Raw genomic sequence first — 19,249 nt, forward strand, 5'->3', positions numbered from 1 at the left:
ATCAATGGCATCACTGAGTTCCGATTTTGTTGGTTGTTCGTCCAGCTCATCCATGACTGGCAGAGACTGAGCTGCATTGAGGGTGGAATCAGTGACAATATTTTCCCTGGAGTACAGTTCTAGGTAGTGCTCCACCCAGCGGTCCATTTGCTTGCGTTGGTCAGTGATCGTGTCCCCGATTTAGACTTGAGGATTGGGGGGGTGCGATCTTCTTGGTGGTTGGCCCAAAAGCGCTCTTAATGCCATCATACATTACTCTGATGTTTCTGGTGTCGGAGGCCAGCTGAATACGACTGCATAGGTGTTGCCAGTAGTCATTTGCACAGCGCCTGGCTGTTCTTTGTGCAGCGCTTCTGGCTACTTTAAGTGCCACGGATGTTAACTTGCTGGGACTTTCTTGTAGTTCAACAGTGCGCTTAGCGGCTATGACAGCTTCTAGCTCTTCAAAGTGAGATTGAAACCAGTCTGCATTCTTCTCACGTTTACCAAAGGTGGTCATTGCTGAGTCATAGATGGCTTCTCTGTGGGCCCACTTGGTCTCTGCATCCCCTGTAGGAGTATTTTGAAGGGCTTTTTCAAGTGAATTTAGAAACTTAGCAGCAGTGTGTATCATCACCAAGGCTCCTTGGACAGCAGCTGCCAAACCTGCGGCCTCTACCACCTAGAAGAATAATTTAAGCGGCTGCAGAGCATTTTGGAAGGCGAGGGTGCACAGCCAGAGGTCGTGGTCCACATTGGTACCAACGATATAGAAAGAAAGAGGAATGAGGTCCTGTAGGCTGAGTTTAGGGAGTTAGGAAAGAGATTAGCAAGCAGGACCTCAAAGGTGGTAATGTCTGGATTACTCCCAAGACTGCGTGCTAGTGAGTATAGAAATAGGAGAATACACCAGATGAATGCGTGCCTGGAGAGATGGTGCAGGAGGGAGGGCTTCAGATTTATGGGACATTGGGGCTGGTTCCGGGGAAGGTGGGACCTGTACAAGCTGAACAGTCTACACCTGAACAGGACCGGGATGAATATCCTTGCAGGAAGGTTTGCTGGTGCTGTTGGGGATGGTTTAAAGTAGATTTGCAGGTTGATGGGAACCTCAGAGCAGTTTCAGATAGGACAAATTCAGAGCAGGGAATGGGAGGCAGAAAATTAGCGAGTGACTCTGAAAGACAGAAGAAGCAAAGGTTAAAAAGTATACAGCACAGGAATTTGAGTGTTAAAAGGTCTTTATTTAGATGCAAGGCGTATAGCAAATAAAACTGATGAGCTGAGGACACAGTTAGACACATGGCAACACAATATCATTGCTCTAACGGAAACTTGGTTTCAAGAGGGGCAAAAATGGCAGCTCAACATCGTGGATATAGAGTTTTCAGGCAGGATAGAGAGGGGCATAAAAAGGAGGGGTTGTAGCATTATTGGTTAAAGAATCAATTGCTGCTTTAAGGAGAGATGATATGCTAAATGAATCATCAAATGAGGCCATATGGATTGAGCTCAGAAATAAACAAGGGGCAGCCACACTACTAGGAGTGAACTATAGACCCCCAAATAGTGAGAGGGAGATAAAAGAACAAATATGTAGGCAAATTTCTGAATGCAGAAGCAATAGGGCAATAATAGTTAGGGATTTCAACTACCCTAATATCAACTGGGATACAAACTGTGAAGGGCACAAAATTCTTGAACTGCATTCAAGAGAACTTTTTTAGCCAGCACGTAACAAACCCAATGAGAGGGGGCGCAATTCTCGATTTAGTCTTGGGCAATGAAGCTGGGGAAGTGGATGAAGTAGCAGTGGATGACCAATTTGGAGATAGTGACCATAATACAGTTAGATTTAGCATTATTATGGAAAAGAACAAAAATAGAACAGGAGTAAAAGTTCTAAATTGGGGGAAGGTAAATTATACAAAGTTGAGAGGTGATCTGGCGAAAGTGGACTGGATACAGCTACTTGAAGGAAAATCAGTGGCAAGCCAGTGTGAAGCATTCAAAGTGAAATTCTAAGGGCACAGTGTAGACATGTCCCCACAAAGAAAAAGGGTTGTACTGCCAAATTTAGAGCCCCCTGGTTATCTACAAGCATACAGGATAAGATAAAGCAGAAAAAGAAAACTTATGACAGTTGTAAAAAAAAATTACTACTTTAGAAAGCCTAGAGGAGTATAGAAAGTGCAGGGGTGAAGTAAAAAAGGAAATTCGGAAAGCAAAGAGAGGACACGAAAAAATATTAACAGCTAAAATCAAGGAAACCCCAAAGATGTTTTATCAGTAAATTAAGAGCGAGAGGATAACTTGCGTGGATGCAGAAGATGTGGGCAGGGTTCTTAATGAGTGCTTTGCCTCTGTCGTCACAAAGGAGAGAGATGATGTAGACATTGTAGTTAAAGAGGAGGGGTGTGAAATATTAGCTACAATGAGATACGAGAGGAAGTACTAGAGGGTCTGATATCTTTGAAAGTGGATGGAATGTATCCCAGGCTGTTGAAGGAAGCCAGGGAGGAAATAGCTGATGCTCTGAGGATGATTTTCAACTCCTCACTAGATACAGGCAAGGTACCAGAGGATTGGAGGTCTGTGAATGTTGTACCATGGTTTAAAAAGGGCGTGAGGGATAGGCCAAATAATTATAGGCCAGTCAGTCTGACCTCTGATGGGCACATTATTAGAATCAGTTCTGAGAGATAGGATAAACTGCCACTTGGAAAGGCACGGATTAATCAGGGATAGTTAGCATGGATTTGTTAAGGGAAAGCCGTGTCTTACTAACTTAATTGAATTTTTTGAGGAAGTGACGAGGAGGATTGATGAGGGTGGTGCAGTGGATGTTGTCGACATGGATTTTAGTAAGGCATTTGACACGGTCCCACATGGCAGACTGGTCAGAAAAGTAAAAGCCCATGGGATTCAGGGAATGTGGCAAGTTGGATCCAAAATTGGCTCAGTGACAGGAAACAAAGGGTAATGGTCAACAGATGTATTTGCGAATGGGAAGCGGTTTCCAGAGGCATTCCACAAGGCTCAGTCCTTTGCTGTTTGTGGTATATGTTAATGATTTGATCTTAAATGTGGGAGACATGATTGGGAAATTTGCAGATGACACAAAAATTGGCCGTGTAGTTGATAGTGAAGAGGATAGCTGTAGACTCCGGAATTATATCAATGGTTTGGTTAAGTGGGCTGAGAAGTGGCAAATGGAATTCAATCCAGAGAAGTGTGAGGTAATGCATTTGGGGAGGACAAACAAAGCAAGGGAATACACAAACGGGAGGACATTGAGAGGGGTAGAAGAAGTGCTTGTCCACAGATCCCTGAAGGTGGCAGGACAGGTAGATAAAGTGGTGATAAAGGTATATGGAATGCTTTCCTTTATTGGACGAGATACAGAATACCAAAGCAGGGATGTAATGCTGGAACTGTATAAAACACAGGTTAGGTCACAACTGGAGTATTGCATACTGTTCTGGTCGTCACATTCCAGGAAGGACGTTGCTCTGAACGGAGTACAGAGGAGATTTACAAGAATGTTGCCAGGGCTTGAAAATTGCAGCTATGACGAAAGGTACAGACCAAGTGCTGGAAGGTGGGATTAGAATGGGTAGCGCATTTTGTTCAGCCGGCGCAGACATGATGGGCTGAATGTCCTCTTTCTGTGCCGTAAGTTTTCTATGGTTCTAAGGCAGCAGCCACATGGGAACGCTCCTCTTGACTTGGGAATATATCGGTGTTCCTTCGTTGTCACTAGGTCAAAATCCTGGAACGCGCTCCCGAGCAGCACTGTGGGTGTATCTGCACCACATGGACTACAGCAGTTCAAGAGGGTAGCTCGCTAGCACCTTAGCAAGAGTAGTTGGGCGTGGGCTGACCAGCAACGTCCACATCTCATGTGCTAATTTTAAAAAAAATGTCTGGGCTCATTGCCTTCGCTGTATCCAGTGGACTCAGCTACTTTTGATGGAATTCACATGGAATAAACTGAATTGACTGGACTCTGGCATCTGTGACATTTGGGACCTTGGGACAGCTGTGTAAAATCATTTTTGGCTGAAGGTGGTTAGAAAAACCCTCAACTTTGTTTCTTGCGTTCATGCTGGACTTTACCGTGGCTGAGGATCTTCTTGGATCTTGGATGTCCACCACCATCGCAGTAAGGTCAGTCAGTAACGTTCACTTGCACAATATGCACACCTCAGATAAATGTATCATGTCATGTTTTATTTTTAGACTGTTAAATTAGAAATTTTAAAATGATGACTGCCTCTTTAAATGTCAATTGCTGCAACTTTTTTTTATTCGTGGGATGTAGGCGTCGCTGGCTAGGCCAGCATTTATTGCCCATCCCTGATTGCCCTTGAGAAGATCATGGTGAAGTACACCCACAGTGCTGTTAGGAAGGGAGTTCCAGGATTTTGGCCCAGCAATAGTGAAGGAACAGCGATATAGTTCCAAGTCAGGATGGTATGTGGCTTGGAGAGGAAATTGTAGGTGGTGCTGTTCCCATACATTTTTTGCCCTTGCCATCCTAGTTTGGAAGGTGCTGTTGAATGAGCCTTGGTAAGTTGCTACAGTGAATCTCGTATATGGTACACGCTGCTGCCACTGTGTGTTGGTGGGGGAGTGAATGTTGAAGGTGGTGGATGCGGTGCCAATCAAGCAGGCTGCTTTGCCCTGGATGGTGTCTCGCTTCTTGAGTGTTGTTGGAGTTGCACCTATCCAGGCAAGTGAAGAGTATTCCATCTCACTCCTGACTTGTGCTTTGTAGGTGGTGGACAGACATTGGGGAGACAGGAAGTGAGTTACTCACTGCAGAATTCGCAGCCTCTGACCTGCTCTTGTAGCCACAGCATTTATGTGGCTGGTCCACTTCAGTTCCTGGTCAATGGTGAGCCCCAGGAAGTTGATAGTGGGGGGATTCAGTGATGGTAATGCTATTGAACATCAAGGGAAGATGGTTAGATTCTCTCTTGTTGGAGATGGTCATTGCCCGCCACGTGTGTGGAGCAAATGTTAATTGCCACTTATCAGCCCAAGCCTGGAAGTTGTCCAGGTCGTGGCTGGATTTGGGCATGGACTGCTTCAGTGTCTGAGGAGTTGCTAATGGTGCTGAACATTGTGCAATCATCAGTGAACGTCCCCACTTCTGACCTTATGATGGAGGGAAGGTCGTTGATGAAGTAGATGAAGATGGTTGGGCCTAGGACACTACCCTGAAGCACTCCTGTAATGGTTTCCTGGGACTGAGATGATTTGACCTCCAACATCCACAACCATCTTCCTTTGTGTTAGGTATGACCCCAACCAGCAGAGAGTTTTTCCCTGTTTCCCGTTGACTCCAGTTTTGCTAGGGGTCCTTGATGCCATACTTTCAAATGCTGCCTTGATGTCAAAGGCAGTCACTCTCACCTCACCTCTGGAGTTCAGCTCTTTTGTCCATGTTTGAACCAAGGCTATAATGAGGTCAGGAGCTGAGTGGCCCTGGCAGAACCCAAACTGAGCATCAGTGAGCAGGTTATTGCTGACCAAGTGTCACTTGATAGCACTGTCGACGACCCCTTCCATCACCTTGCTGATGATTGGGAGTAGACTGATAGGGCAGTAATTGGTGGGTTGGATTTGTCTTGCTTTTTGTGTACAGGACATACCTGGGCAATGTTCCACAATGCCGGGTAAATGCCAGGTTGTAACTGTAATGGAACAGCTTGGTTAGGGGCGCAGCTAGTTCTGGAGCACATCTTCAGTACTATTGCCGGAATGTTGTCAGAACCCATGGCCTTTGCAGTATTCATGCCTTCAGCCGTTTGTTGATATCACGTTTAGTGAATCGGATTGGCTGAAGACTGGCATCTGTGATGTTGCAGACCTTGGGAGGAAGCCGAGGTGATTCATCCACTCGGCACTTCTGGCTGAAGATGGATGCAAATGCTTCAGCCTTGTCTTTTGCATTGATGTCCTGGGCTCCCCCATCATTAAGGATGGGGATATTTGTGGAGCCGCCACCTCCTGTCAGTTGTTTAATTATCCACCACCATTCATGACTGGATGTGGCAGGACTGCAGAGCTTAGATCTGATCTATTGGTTGTGAGATCGCTTAGCCCTATTGCATGCTTCCTCTGCTGTTTGGTATGCAAGTAGTCCTGTGTTATAGCTTCATCAGGCTGACACCTCATTTTTAGGTATGCCTGGTGCTGCTCCTGGCATGTTCTCCCTCACTCTTCAGTGAACCAGGGTTGGTCCCCCGGCTTGATGGTAATGGTAGAGTGGGGGATATGCTGAGCCGTGAGGTTACAGATTATGGTTGAATGCAGTTCTGCTGCTGATGGCCTACAGCGCCTCATGGATGTCCAGTTCTGAGTTGCTAGATCTGTTCAAACCCTATCCTGTTTAGCTCAGTGGTAGTGCCACACAACATGATGGTGGATACCCTCATTCTGAGAATGGGACTTTGTCTTCACAAGGACTGTGCAGGTGTCACTCCTACCAATGCTCTCCTACTATTCAAAATATGGTGACTTGATAGCTGAGATGCATTTTGTTTTGATCTTTCACTTTACCAAAGTATAAAACCAATTCAAGTCAAGTGATTTGCTCAACCTCCAATGCTGGTGTGTTGTTCGTCTGTTTCAACAGAACTCCGGGTCCATGGTGAAAAACAGTTAAATACAAATTTTTAGCTGGGATTAGCAATAGCTATTTAAGTAGGTTTTGCTATACTTGCATATATATTTCTCATGCTATGTAAAGTAGGTTTTTTTTTTTGGAAGTGCCGATTTTAAAGAAAAGTAAGATCTTGCAAGACGTTTTTCCATTTACAATGCATCAGTGTGCTGGAAAAGATGTAAGATCTCAAAGTTGCATGATCGTGGAACATTCTGGAAATTGATGCCTCTGCTACCTGTGAGAAAGAAAGAAAGGGGATTATAAGACACTAAAGTGAAGTCACAAGTGTCCTTTGTTAAATACATAAGTTGTCTAATGTTTTAGAATGCAGCATAATAATTATATTGTCATATCGTACAATAGTTAGCAAATGTCATTTGAAAAATTCATAAATGAAAACAAATGAGCCCCATTGTCGAAGACTATATTTGTTGTATGATTATGACTTGCTCAGTATATTGGCAGTTGCAGTTGGTCGCTCATGTAAGGATTTTTAAGAAAGCTGAAGTTTTTAATATCTTGCTGCTAACAACTTTACCCAGAGAGTGGTTAGAATGTGATACTTGCTACCACAGAATAGTTGAGACAAATAGCATAGATGCATTCAAAAGGAAGCCAATTATGGACATGAAGGAGAAAGAAATAGAAGGATGTGTTGATGGGGTTAGCTGAAGAGGGGTTGGAGGTTTGTATGGATGATAAACACTAGCGTGAACCTGTTGGGCTGAATTGCTTGTTTATGTGCTATAAATATGTTAAAACTTTGATAACATTTTTTGCATTTTTAATGTGTTGGGGTGATTCTGCTTTTCGAAATTTTTTAACAAAAGTTAATTCTAAAGGCGTAATAAGTATCACTGATGATTGTGAGTAGCTGCCGCTTCAGGTGATACTTTTAGCTAATTACATGTTCGTTGTGTTCAGGAGCTTTTGAAGACACTGCTTTTTCTTCTTTGACTGACCTGGTTAGTGAGAATACTTTAAAAGGCATTGCTGGCATGAACTTTACTCACATGACACAAATTCAACAGAAAAGTATCCGACCCTTGCTGGAGGGCAGGTAAGTTGTGTTGAACATATATTTAATACATTCTCAACATTATCTGTGATTTTTAAGAAGTATTTTTTTTTTGTTCCTGTCACTGCTGTTTTGTTATCCTGATGGACAGGTTAGACTGCATTACTCTGAGGTAGCATAGGGTAGACCTCTCTTTTGAGCTTTCCTCTTTCACAGCAAATGGAGATGTGGAAACTCTTGCCCTTGCAGCATTACCCTGGAGGTACCCAAGGATCTATCCATGGCTCTTTTTTCATCTGCTGCCCCTTGGTGACATCATTCGCAAACTGAGTTCATCTCCTGCATGTATGCTGATAATGTCCAGCTCTACCTCTCCACCACTGTTGACTCGTCCACTGCCTCTTTGCTGTCAGACTGTCTGTCCAGCATCCAGTCTTTGAGCTGCAAATTCCTACATCTAAACATCTAGGAAGAGTGAAGCCATCATGTTTGCTCCCTGCTGCAATCTCATACCTTAACCAGCAGTTCTGTTCTCTCCCCTGTCCACAGTCTCGGTGACTGAAACAAACTGCAACCTTGGTGGCCTATTTGATTCTGAGCCAAACTTCTAACCCCACAATCCTCACCATCGCAAAGACTGTCTACTTCCATCTCTGTACATTGTTCTTCTCCATCCCTGCTTCACCTCTACTCCTAAAACCTTCATCCATGCTTTTATCATGCAGTCTTGACTTTTACAGTCTTCTCGTGGCCTGCTTCCTGTCCTCTGCTGTCTAAGCCTCAGCTATCTGCCCATACTCTATCCAACAAAAAGACTGGCTCGCCCATCTCTTATATATTCTCTTAGCTGCATTGGCATCCAATCCCCCAGTGTGTCAAATTTAAAATTCTCATCTTTTGTATTTTAAGTCCCTTCATGGTCACGCGCCTCCCTGTCTCTGAATTCCCTCCAGCACCACAATCCTTGCTCCAAAACACTGTTGTTCTGACCTCTTGTGCATGAACGCCTTCTCTTAGCCCCACCATTGGCGGCCAATCCTTTAGCTTCCCATGCCCCACACTCTGGAATTCTCTCAAACTCCTCTGCCTCTTAACCTCTCTCTACTTCTTTTAAGAGTCTCTTTAAATCCACCTCTTTGATCATGCTTTTTCTCATCTCTGTCCTAATATCTCCTTTGGCTTAGTGTCCTTTTCTTTTGATTATGTTTCTGTGAAGCACTTTGGGGCATTTTTCTACATTAAATGTGCTATATAAATGCAAATTGTTGAAGCAGAAGAAAATCTGAGTTGAGAGGGTACTATTTTGAAAACATTTAGAGTAAACTCTTTTTCTGGAGTTGGTATCTTCATTCACAGCATTTGATCCAATAAATCATTCTCTATCAGTGGATGTAAATTTGTAAGACGTTTTCCTGTACACAACATATTTATTTAATAGAGGTGGCAATAAACGTGTGAAAGAAATACCAGATCTAAAACTATTATATTAAGTCCTCCTTTCTGTATTGTTTTTAGGGATATTTTGGCTGCTGCTAAGACAGGCAGTGGGAAAACATTGGCATTCCTCATTCCTGCCATTGAACTGATCTACAAACTTAAGTTCATGCCCAGAAATGGTAAACAAATGGCTCGTGTCACTGTTTTAATTGATTGAAGCTAATTGCATGCCCATCCACTATTGGACACATTATTATAATTTATAACTTTAATTCAAGTAAAATATGTTTAATTCTTGGTTTGAAGCAATATGTCTATGCATTTATATAAAAGCAAATGTTATTTTTTAATAAAAACTGAAAATGCTGCAAGTACTCAGCAGGTCTGACAGCATCTATGGAATGAGCAACAGTGGTAATGTTTCAGGCCTGTGACCTTTCATCAGAACTGATGAAAGGTCACAGACCTGAAACATTAACTCGGTTGCTCTCTCCCCACAGATGCTGATAGATCTGCTGGGCATTTTCTGTTTTTATTTCCAATTTCCAACATCTGCAGTATTTTGCTTTTGTATTATTTAAAAACTCATTGGATCAGTGGCTAAAATTGTTTCTGAAAGAAAAATACATCAATTTGAGTATAGAATATTTGTCTTTCTGGTTAACCTTAATTTCAAGCCTTACAAATGTATTCTCTTGGAAATATCCGTTAAATTGTATAATGCAATAGAAAGTATCTTTATTGAGCCTGTTTTTGAGATGATTTCTGCCTCTTTCCTTCCAGCCCCAAGTATATCTTGATACTTTTCTATTAAAGACATATTAATTTTGAAGCAGAAATAGATGAGAGGTATTGTTCATGAAGTTAAGCTGAGGTTTTGGTCTTTAATTGAAAATAAACTTGTCTCCTCAGGAACTGGTGTCCTTGTTCTTTCACCAACTAGAGAATTAGCCATGCAGACATATGGTGTTTTGAAGGAACTAATGACACACCATGTGCATACTTATGGTTTACTCATGGGAGGTAGCAACAGAAATGCAGAAGCACAAAAATTGGCAAATGGAATCAACATCATAATAGCAACTCCTGGCAGACTTCTGGATCATATGCAGGTATTATGCATTTCTCACCTTGAACTCTGCATAAACTTATATAAGAAAGGACTTGCATTCAGATAGTACCCTTGGTGACTTGGCATCAAAAAGCACTTTGCAGTCAATTATATATTTTCTAGGATGGCTTGTAAAGTGCAATAGTAAGGATTAGGAAATCTATTTTATCGATTTTGGCTAAGGACCAGAACACTAGGAGAACTCCCCAACTCCTCCTTGAATAGTATCATGAAATCTTTTAAGTCTACCTGAGCAGGTGACAGGTTTAATATCTTATCTGAAAGACAACAGTACAGCACTTCCTCAGTACTGCACTGACGTAGCAGCCTAGCTTATGTGCTTAAGTCTGTGGAATGGGGCTTGAACCCACAACCTTCTGACTTGGACGAGAGTGTTACCACTGATCTAAGCCTGACACTTATAAAGTACTATCCAGCGTTGCATGTACTCTTTTTGAACCTGAATGCTCATTTATGTTTTTTTTTACTTAAAATTTCTCCCTTCTGAAGGCATTGACTCCCAATGTGGGATTGTTCTACAGGTGCTGGTCTCCATCTGGCACCGTGCGCTGTATATGAGCTCTGACATAGTGTCAGAATGCTATTCCATCTTGGGAATATTGCAGCTGAGCTGAATCTGTCCCCATCCAGTATTCAAAGATGCACACTTCCAGTAGGAATTACTTTCCAAATTGAAAGGTGCTGCAGGAATTTGTAGTGTTCCAACAGCTTCCCTGGCTGAGATCAGTTGGTTTAGCCTAGCCTGGGCACTGAACCTGGAATGATTATGGTGTATGTTTTTGTATTTCAAAATATACATATATATTTTTCTAACCTTTTACATTATCTAGAACAATACACTCAGCCAAACTTTGTCCAGAACTTCCTCGACCTGGGTAGCTACTACAAAGGTGTTCCATTCAGCATGTGTTCTTTTCCAAACATATTTTAGGTTATAATAACTTTGCACTTCATAATAACCTTGGATGAGTTTGGATCTTTCTTAGTTATAACGTCCTTTTTTTTCTAATAATGCAGTATCTTGACTTTTGTAGTCTCGTCTACTTTTGTGGGCAGATCCACAGACCTGGTAGCAATTTGTTAATTTCCTCTCTTCCAGCAAAAGTTTTTCTTAATTTCCTATGGGAGTGCTTCTTCCGAGATACTCTGATATTTTTCCAACTGTATGATGGGGATGAATTGAACAAATGCTGAGTTTAAAGACCTTTGGCAAAAATGTGGAGAAGGAATCTGGCTGTGATATCTGTTATTAGCCTGGAACATGGGGTCTGCTATCACTTTAGTTCTAACACACTTTTATTAATGTCAAGGCCTTGGATTGGGTCTCCTTGCAGTTGACAATATTGAAATTTGTTCTCCCTTTTTTATTTTGCTTTATTTCGACTTACTTTAATTGGACGAGATATGAATGATGTTGGACGGCAGATTGGAGAAATCTTTCAAATGAGATCCGGGAAAGCGTTTGTACAGTAATGTGAACTTCTGATAATTGGCTGAAGGAAGGGTCGATGAATGTTCTTCATGATGTTTACTATACGCTAGCATCCCTCCATGGCCTTGTCCCTCCCTATCCCTGTAATCCCCGACAACCTTCGGAGATATCTTCTGTCCTCCAATTCTGGCCTCTTACGCATCTTTGATTTTAATCACTCCACCATTGGCAGCTGTGGTTTCAGCTGCTAAGGACCTAAGCTCTGGAATTCCCTCCCTAAACCCCTCTACTTCTCTTTCCTCCTTTTAAGAGCTCCTTTGACCAGGCTTTTGTTGGAGATTTTAAGAGATGGATAAAACTGGGATGAATGGATTTCAATGTAGGCAAAAATGAGGTCATACGCTCTGTCTTAAAAAGGATAGAACTGGGTACTTTCTAAAGCTTATAGTTTTTACACTCCAATTTGAACCAGGTTAAATCCATGTTTTTCATGGAAAACTAGAAACTGTGGAGATCCAAAGAGACTTGGGAGTCCAGGTACATAAATCATTGAAATATGAACTGGTACAGAAAGTAATGGAATACTGGCTTTTATATTTGGAGAACTAGAATTCAAGGAGATAGAAGTCACACTTCAGCTATACAAAGCCTTGGTGAGACCACACCTGGAGTACTGAGAGCAATTCTGGACACCACGTCGTAGGAAGGATATTTTGGCCTTGGAGGGAGGTTTACCAGAATGATACCTGGGCTGCCTGGGTTAAATTACAAGGAGAGATTACACAAACTAGGGTTGTATTCTCCAGAATTTAGTTGGTTAAAGTGTGATTTGATCAGAAGTTTTCAAGATATTAAGCATGAACAGATAGGGTAGATAGAAACTATTACTGCTAGTTGAGAAATTTAGGATTAGGGGCATAGTCTAAAAACTAGAAGCAGACATTTCAGAAGTGAAATTAGGAAACACTTCTACAGCCAAGGATGGCAGAAATTTGGCCCTCTTTCACAAACAACAATTGATGCTAGGTCAATTATTAATTTTAAATGAGAGATTGATAGATTTTAGTTAGCCAAAGGTGTTGAGGGTTTTGGGACAAAAACAGGTATATGGAATTATGTCATAAATCAGCTATGATCTCATTGAATGATGGAACAGGCTCTTACTCTTGTTCCTATGTTCCTGTGATCATCTGCCTGAATACCTCCTTGTGTGGCTCGTTATCAAATTTTGTTTGATAACACTCCTGTGAAGCACCTTACAACCTTTTTACAATGTTAAAGATACTATATAAATGCATTTTGTTGGTGCATAATCAGAATTCTCTTGGGCTTGAGAGATATCGATAAGGCTACTAGGACCCAACAATGTCTCATTTGGATTTGGCCTATAATTCAGTCGTTCTGGGCTATGATTTTGAGATTAAGATCACGGCAGGATTGACTCTTTAAACTATTCCATAACTCCTTGTCGGATTTTGTTGGTCATCGAATTAGTCTGCTTTGTATCTTTAGAACATATTTGCTGTTCGTGTGCTAAGCAGTGCTGCTAACATGGTCTGTTAGGTTTCACATGCTCAGGAGAATTTGCAGGTCTGTTTATAGTTAATACTCTCCACTTTGAACCAGGTTAAGTTCATCTCATTGTGATCTTCCTTTTTGAAGTACTGTAATCACGGATCCTTGTGTATGCTTGGGCTTAAAAGGAGTGATCCTGTAGTCCTGGTTATCTCATCCCCATGTTGTGGTGGACAATATGCTCGGATTATCCTCTCTTGCTTCCTTTATTCCTTTGCCTGTGTACTTGTTTTTGTATATTCCTTTTTGATTGTTTTACTTGGTTGTTTCCTGTGGGTTAGAAGCATTGGCCTAGACCTGGAACTTGTAACCTAGATGTTTTCAGATCGCATTAATTCCTTTCTGATTGGGTATAACATTTCTTCTCAACTTCGCGACATACATAATTGATCTAAAGTGTTGTGTGCTCCTTTTTCCTCTGCCTGATTTTTGTATGTGTGCATATGTGCCTAGTTGTTTTTGAAAAGTTCACAAAAGATGGGAAAAGATAATCAGGTAATGATTGAAAAGTCTTCCACTTGAGACACTGTGTGAAATATTTGAATGTCTTGGGACTGTGAATGTGTGATCTTATTTTGCTAATCTTTTCTTGGCAGAACACACCAGGGTTTATGTACAAGAACCTGCAGTGTCTGGTAATAGATGAAGCAGACCGTATTCTAGAAGTGGGATTTGAAGAGGAATTGAAACAGATCATCAGACTTCTGCCAAGTGTGTTAATTCAGCCATTTTATCTTTACTTTATAGGAAAGATGGGTGCAATATATTTTAAAATATTCATCTTTTTCACCATGATAACTTCTTTCAAAATCCCAGAAATACGATACTAAATACTTTCCATTTCAAATTGATTTTCATCTTTTTAGTCAGGGTATGTTAAACTGTCATTCCATAACTGCATTTAAAATCTTAGACAAATTGTCTGTGTTCGTGTAGCCTCAAGTCATTTGCAGCCTTGATTTGCCATCACATTAGAATCAAGCTTGTTCATTATGAAAATCCTTAGTCTGTTGTAAGATTAGATACAATAGTGGTGGCTTAATGCCCCCTTCTAAGGCAGGAACAGACTTGGCAGCAAAAGCTTTATTGTGAATCAACTTTATTGAGATAAAGGGCAAGTTTATTCAGCTTTCCGATAAACCATAGTCACAAACTCAAGCAGTAATTAACAGTCTAACACTGATGCTACCTGTATTAGACTTTGGACGCCACAACTCACGACTGTCTCTTCAACAATTCTCTGCCATACAGGGACAAAATCAAGGCTTCTTTTATCTTGGCTGCATTCCACTTAACCTTCCCTTCCCCCAATTATCTTTGGTTTTCTGTTTGAAGGTTGCTTTTCTTAACTAATCAAGGATCATTCTTTGGCTGTTAACTTTTTAGGATTTACGTAGGTAATAACCCCTTTGTGTTGACTATTGTATTCCATGCTTTTACCTTCTGAGGTTCCTTATCTCATTTATACATTCTGTGCTTATAAAAGCTGTTTTCACTGTCTGCTGTCAAGATCTCAACCTTTTAGTGCAAGTAAGCATTTTAAAACTTGACCTCTCCAGAATTCCTCTACCTTGACATTTTATCTATACTGTGCTCGATTTCCTAAGTTTTCTTGTTTATCATACTACAAAGAAGGGTTCCAAAAAAGCTAAATGTCAGTTTATAATAGCTAGATTTTAACAATTATTCTGGTTAGCGACCTTTTAATAGTCTGATAATCTTGCAAGGAAATATATAATTTATTTGGATTTTTAAATACTCAAAGGATACTGTGTGCAGAGGTGTACTTAAGTGCTTTCCCTTTTTATTGTACTGCACTAATTAGCATTCTTTAAATTTGGCATGTTGTAGTAGTTGGCTGCTTCCTTTAAAAAAATAGTAGGCTATACTTTTTCTTGACACTAACACAGTCTTTAGCCCGGAGCTGGCAAGTGCCTATGTTTTTTAAGATAATTGTATGGATTCTTCCCTGTCATCTGTTAACTTATTCTGTTTCGTTGTGCCTTGCCTTAATATTTCGTGTGTTTACCATTATATTCATTGCCTTATTCCTATTCTCTTAATGGCAATGCAAGCAAGCCATACAAGCATGGAAGTCATCAAGCCAAGCTTGACCCTGTTTTCACCTGGCATCCCAACATGTTTTTTCCATGGGGTCCACGGAAGAATCAAAATTCCATTTCCATCTCTTCCCTAGTTTGTACATTTTTAATTTATTTTAATTAAATTTAAGATTTAGTTGTATCTGTCTCCATGGCTTAAAAAGTTCTACGCAATTAGATAAAACTAGAGGTACACAAATTTAATACAGCAAGCTGTTATTGAGGTTAGAAGTTACTGCAAGAAGGCAAAGAAATGGAGTGACATAGATGCATTCATACCAGGACTTTTTTTCTCCAATCCCTCTGCAGCAATTAACAGCAAATATTTTTGGATGTTTAACAGTCTGTGGGTAAACTTCATCAAATATCTTTTAAATTTGTTTAGCTCTGTCCTTCATAAATGTTTCTCAGGTATCAACATTGGTTCTAATGTAATACTGGGGGTATATTTTACTTTGTTACTGGCACACTACACTTACCTTTTCACTAATAGCAATTGAAGAAAAATATGTGCTTGAATGTATTTGAAACAAAGGAAATTAATGATAAGTAGCTTGTCTATAACCTTTACAGAGCGGCGGCAGACAATGCTTTTCTCTGCTACACAAACTCGTAAAGTGGAAGATTTGGCAAAAATCTCACTGAAGAAAGAACCTTTGTATGTTGGCGTTGATGACGACAAAGAAACTGCAACTGTCGATGGCCTTGAACAGGTGAGATGAATGCCTATTTTTCAGTTTTTGTTTGCATTTACAGCCTGACTAAGTTGATCCTTTTTTTTTTATCATTCAGCTATTTCTCATCATTTTCTAGTTTTTTTTTTAAAGAGAGAGAAAAACCTGTCAACAGGGACTTTTAAAACCCATTAATTTAACTGCTTTGTGATGTACCTGACTTGCAACCTTTGCTGCTGTGTGTCTCCCCTCGATTTTATCTGGTCAAATGATAATATCATTAATATCCCAGTTATGACAGAGAGGTTTCACTGCTTGTAGCTTAGCCAATCCTAACAGTACCATCAGCAGGCTTGTAAAGGAATTGCAGCTGTTCATAAAATCCACAATGGCCTCAAAATCAACCAGCCTACATAATCCTGTAATGTTCGCTATCTTAAGTTAAATGAAATAAAAATTTAAGCTGAAAAATATGCCCCGGCAGGTCAGAAGAGTGTTTCATTTCTAAATTGTGTATAACTTATGCATGTTCTTTTTTTTAAAAAATGAATGTCAAATGTTTATTTAAAACAAGTTTTTGCTTAACGGCCAAAACACCAGAACAGTTTGTTTTGGGGTGTTTTGTGTTATATTGTGCTTACGGGAACTTGACATTTATTTTGTAATAAACATCTTTTTTTGCTGATAAGAGACATGCTGTCGAAGCTTTTCATCTTGCACTCATCGGGACAGGCACAAGAATGCCAAATTTCAAAGGAAGCAACCATTTATACTGCATGAGAAAAGGGTGCTGCTTGGTTGGCAAGTCGACTCTGGTCAAGGTGTTTCCTTGGAGAATGCAGGGTACTATTGTCCTCCACGTTTTTGTTTAATTTTAAAAAGGCGCAATGCTTGGACATCTCCCCGCAGAGGACAGGTCCCTGCATATGAATCTATGTAGCTTCTAGCAAGCGTAATGTGAGCCACATCGCGAGCCCGACAGATCTTAAATTGGTTGTTAGTGTAATTCTTAGCATACTTGGGATTGGACAGCACTTACTGAACCATTGTGGAATCACATCAAACGTGATACATTGTCATTTGGTAGTACAGGACTTGAGTATTGCTGAAAATAGGTATGTTGTCAAAGCTTTTTATCTTGCATCCACCAGGGCAATCCGCAAGAATACCGATGCAAGGGAAAATGGCAACTTTATACTGTATGAGAAGAGAGTGCTGATCGAGTGGCAAGTGAACTCTGATTGGTAGAGACGTTGCCATGGATAATGTACCAGTTTATGGTGACTGACAGTTAACTGCCAAGTTTTGTTTGAATTTAAACCATATAGCTTGACTCTGGTTGGTCAAGGCATTGCCCTGAGGAATGAACTGGCGAATGGCTGTCACTTATTTTGCTTAACTGAAACAGACACAATGTGTGTACATGTTCTTTCTGTCTGCAAAGAACAGGGCCCTGTGTATTAATATATGTAGCTTCCAGTACATACAAATGCGCCATGCTATGAGCCCTACTGACAATCTTAAATCGGTTATCTGCATAATTCCTAGCACACTGAGGATTGTTTGGCAAATGTTGTCCAGTCGCAAGTCGCAGAATCATATCTAATGTTGGGCACTCTTTTAGTTTACTTGGCAACCAATCAGCGCACTCTTTTCATACGGTATAAAGTTGTTTTCCCTTGCATTGGTATTTTTGCATATTGTCCTGATGAGTGCAAGATGAAAAGCTTCAACTTGTCTCTATTTTCAGTATTATGCATCGTGTTCTGCATTTTGCAAGTATGGGCTGGTTGAGTCCGGTCAGTACTCTGCCTATTGCAAACAGGCACAGTGGGCGGCGCAGTGGTTAGCACCACAGCCTCACAGCTCCAGCGACCTGGGTTCAATTCTGGGTACTGCCTGTGTGGAGTTTGCAAGTTCTCCCTGTGTCTGCGTGGGTTTTCTCCGGGTGCTCCGGTTTCCTCCCACAGCCAAATGACTTGCAGGTTGGTAGGTAAATTAGCCATTATAAATTGCCCCTAGTATAGGTAGGTGGTAGGGAAATATAGGGACAGGTAGGGATGTGGTAGAAATATGGGATTAGTGTAGGATTAGTATAAATGGGTGGTTGATGGTCGGCACAAACTCGGTGGGCCGAAGGGCCTGTTTCAGTGCTGTATCTCTAAACTAAACTGAAAGGACGTGCTGTTTGTTAGGATCCCCAGTTGTTGGGACGTACACCCTACGTACCTAGCATCACACCACCACTGGAATTCATATACCACGTTACTCATTTCTGTGGTAGGCAGAACGTCTTTATGGTTTGACGGCAGCATCCTGTTATTATAAAATCCACTTGTGTTACTACTGCATAGCAGCAGTGTGAAATTGCTGATCAGGCCAATCTTGGCGCTTGGAGCTGTAGGAATCCCAATGCATATATTGGCCAGTGAAGGTAGGCTTGTGGATGGTAGTCAAGAACCCATTAGCAGATTTCTCAACTAGCACGTCAGAAAGGGAGCTCATTAGACTGCTGCATTTCAATGGTGAATTTGAGCACGGGATGGAGCATATTAAGGTGTGTGAGGAAATTCCTGCATGCAACTGTAGATTCAAATATCACAGACATATCTACTTATCGGAAATATGCGAGGGGTAAGAGGTTTGGGGGTCATTCCATAGCGCATTTCTCGTTAAAACTGACAATGTCAGCAAATGCTGGGCCTGGAGGGGATCCCGTGGCAGCACTGTATTTGGGCATTCATGTTGTCATTAAAGCTGAACTCAGTTGCGCAAGTTGCTAAGTTCAGAAGCTCAGTGAATGCAGATTCAGAAAATGGCGGCGTGTCTATATTGCCATGATATATTGACGTGGCCTCAATCAGCCTGTGCTTGCAAAATGCAGAACGCAGTGTCTCACATTAAATGTGATTCTGCGATTGGACAGCACTTCTGAACAATCCAGAGTATGCTAAGAATTACGCTAACAGCCAATTTAAGTTATCAGTCAGGCTCACAATGTGGCTTACTTACGCTTGCCAGAAGCTATATAGATTCATACGCAGGGACTCGTTCTCTGCAGGCAAAAGGAACATGTCCAGGTGTTGCACCTCTTTTGAATTAAACAAAAGCATGGAAGACTGTTGTTCCCTGGTACATTCTCCATGGCAATGCCTCGACCAGAGTCTGCTTGCCAACCACTCAGCGCCTTTTTCCCATACAGTATAAATTGCAGCTCCCTTTGA

General features: G+C 41.2%; 1 protein-coding gene across 1 annotated transcript in view; it reads left to right on the forward strand.

The window, feature by feature from the left end:
- ddx18 (DEAD (Asp-Glu-Ala-Asp) box polypeptide 18) overlaps window positions 1–19,249 on the forward strand; it is a 60,711-nt gene that overhangs the window by 12,171 nt on the left and 29,291 nt on the right. The window contains exons 4-8 of the mRNA XM_068035119.1: window positions 7,580–7,715; window positions 9,189–9,289; window positions 10,023–10,222; window positions 13,846–13,960; window positions 15,925–16,064. Coding sequence (XP_067891220.1) covers window positions 7,580–7,715; window positions 9,189–9,289; window positions 10,023–10,222; window positions 13,846–13,960; window positions 15,925–16,064 — 692 coding nt within the window. The remainder of the gene's footprint in view (window positions 1–7,579; window positions 7,716–9,188; window positions 9,290–10,022; window positions 10,223–13,845; window positions 13,961–15,924; window positions 16,065–19,249) is intronic.

The sequence above is a fragment of the Heterodontus francisci genome, chromosome 7 (genome assembly GCF_036365525.1).
Source record: "Heterodontus francisci isolate sHetFra1 chromosome 7, sHetFra1.hap1, whole genome shotgun sequence".
In the NCBI taxonomy this organism is placed as follows: domain Eukaryota; kingdom Metazoa; phylum Chordata; class Chondrichthyes; order Heterodontiformes; family Heterodontidae; genus Heterodontus; species Heterodontus francisci.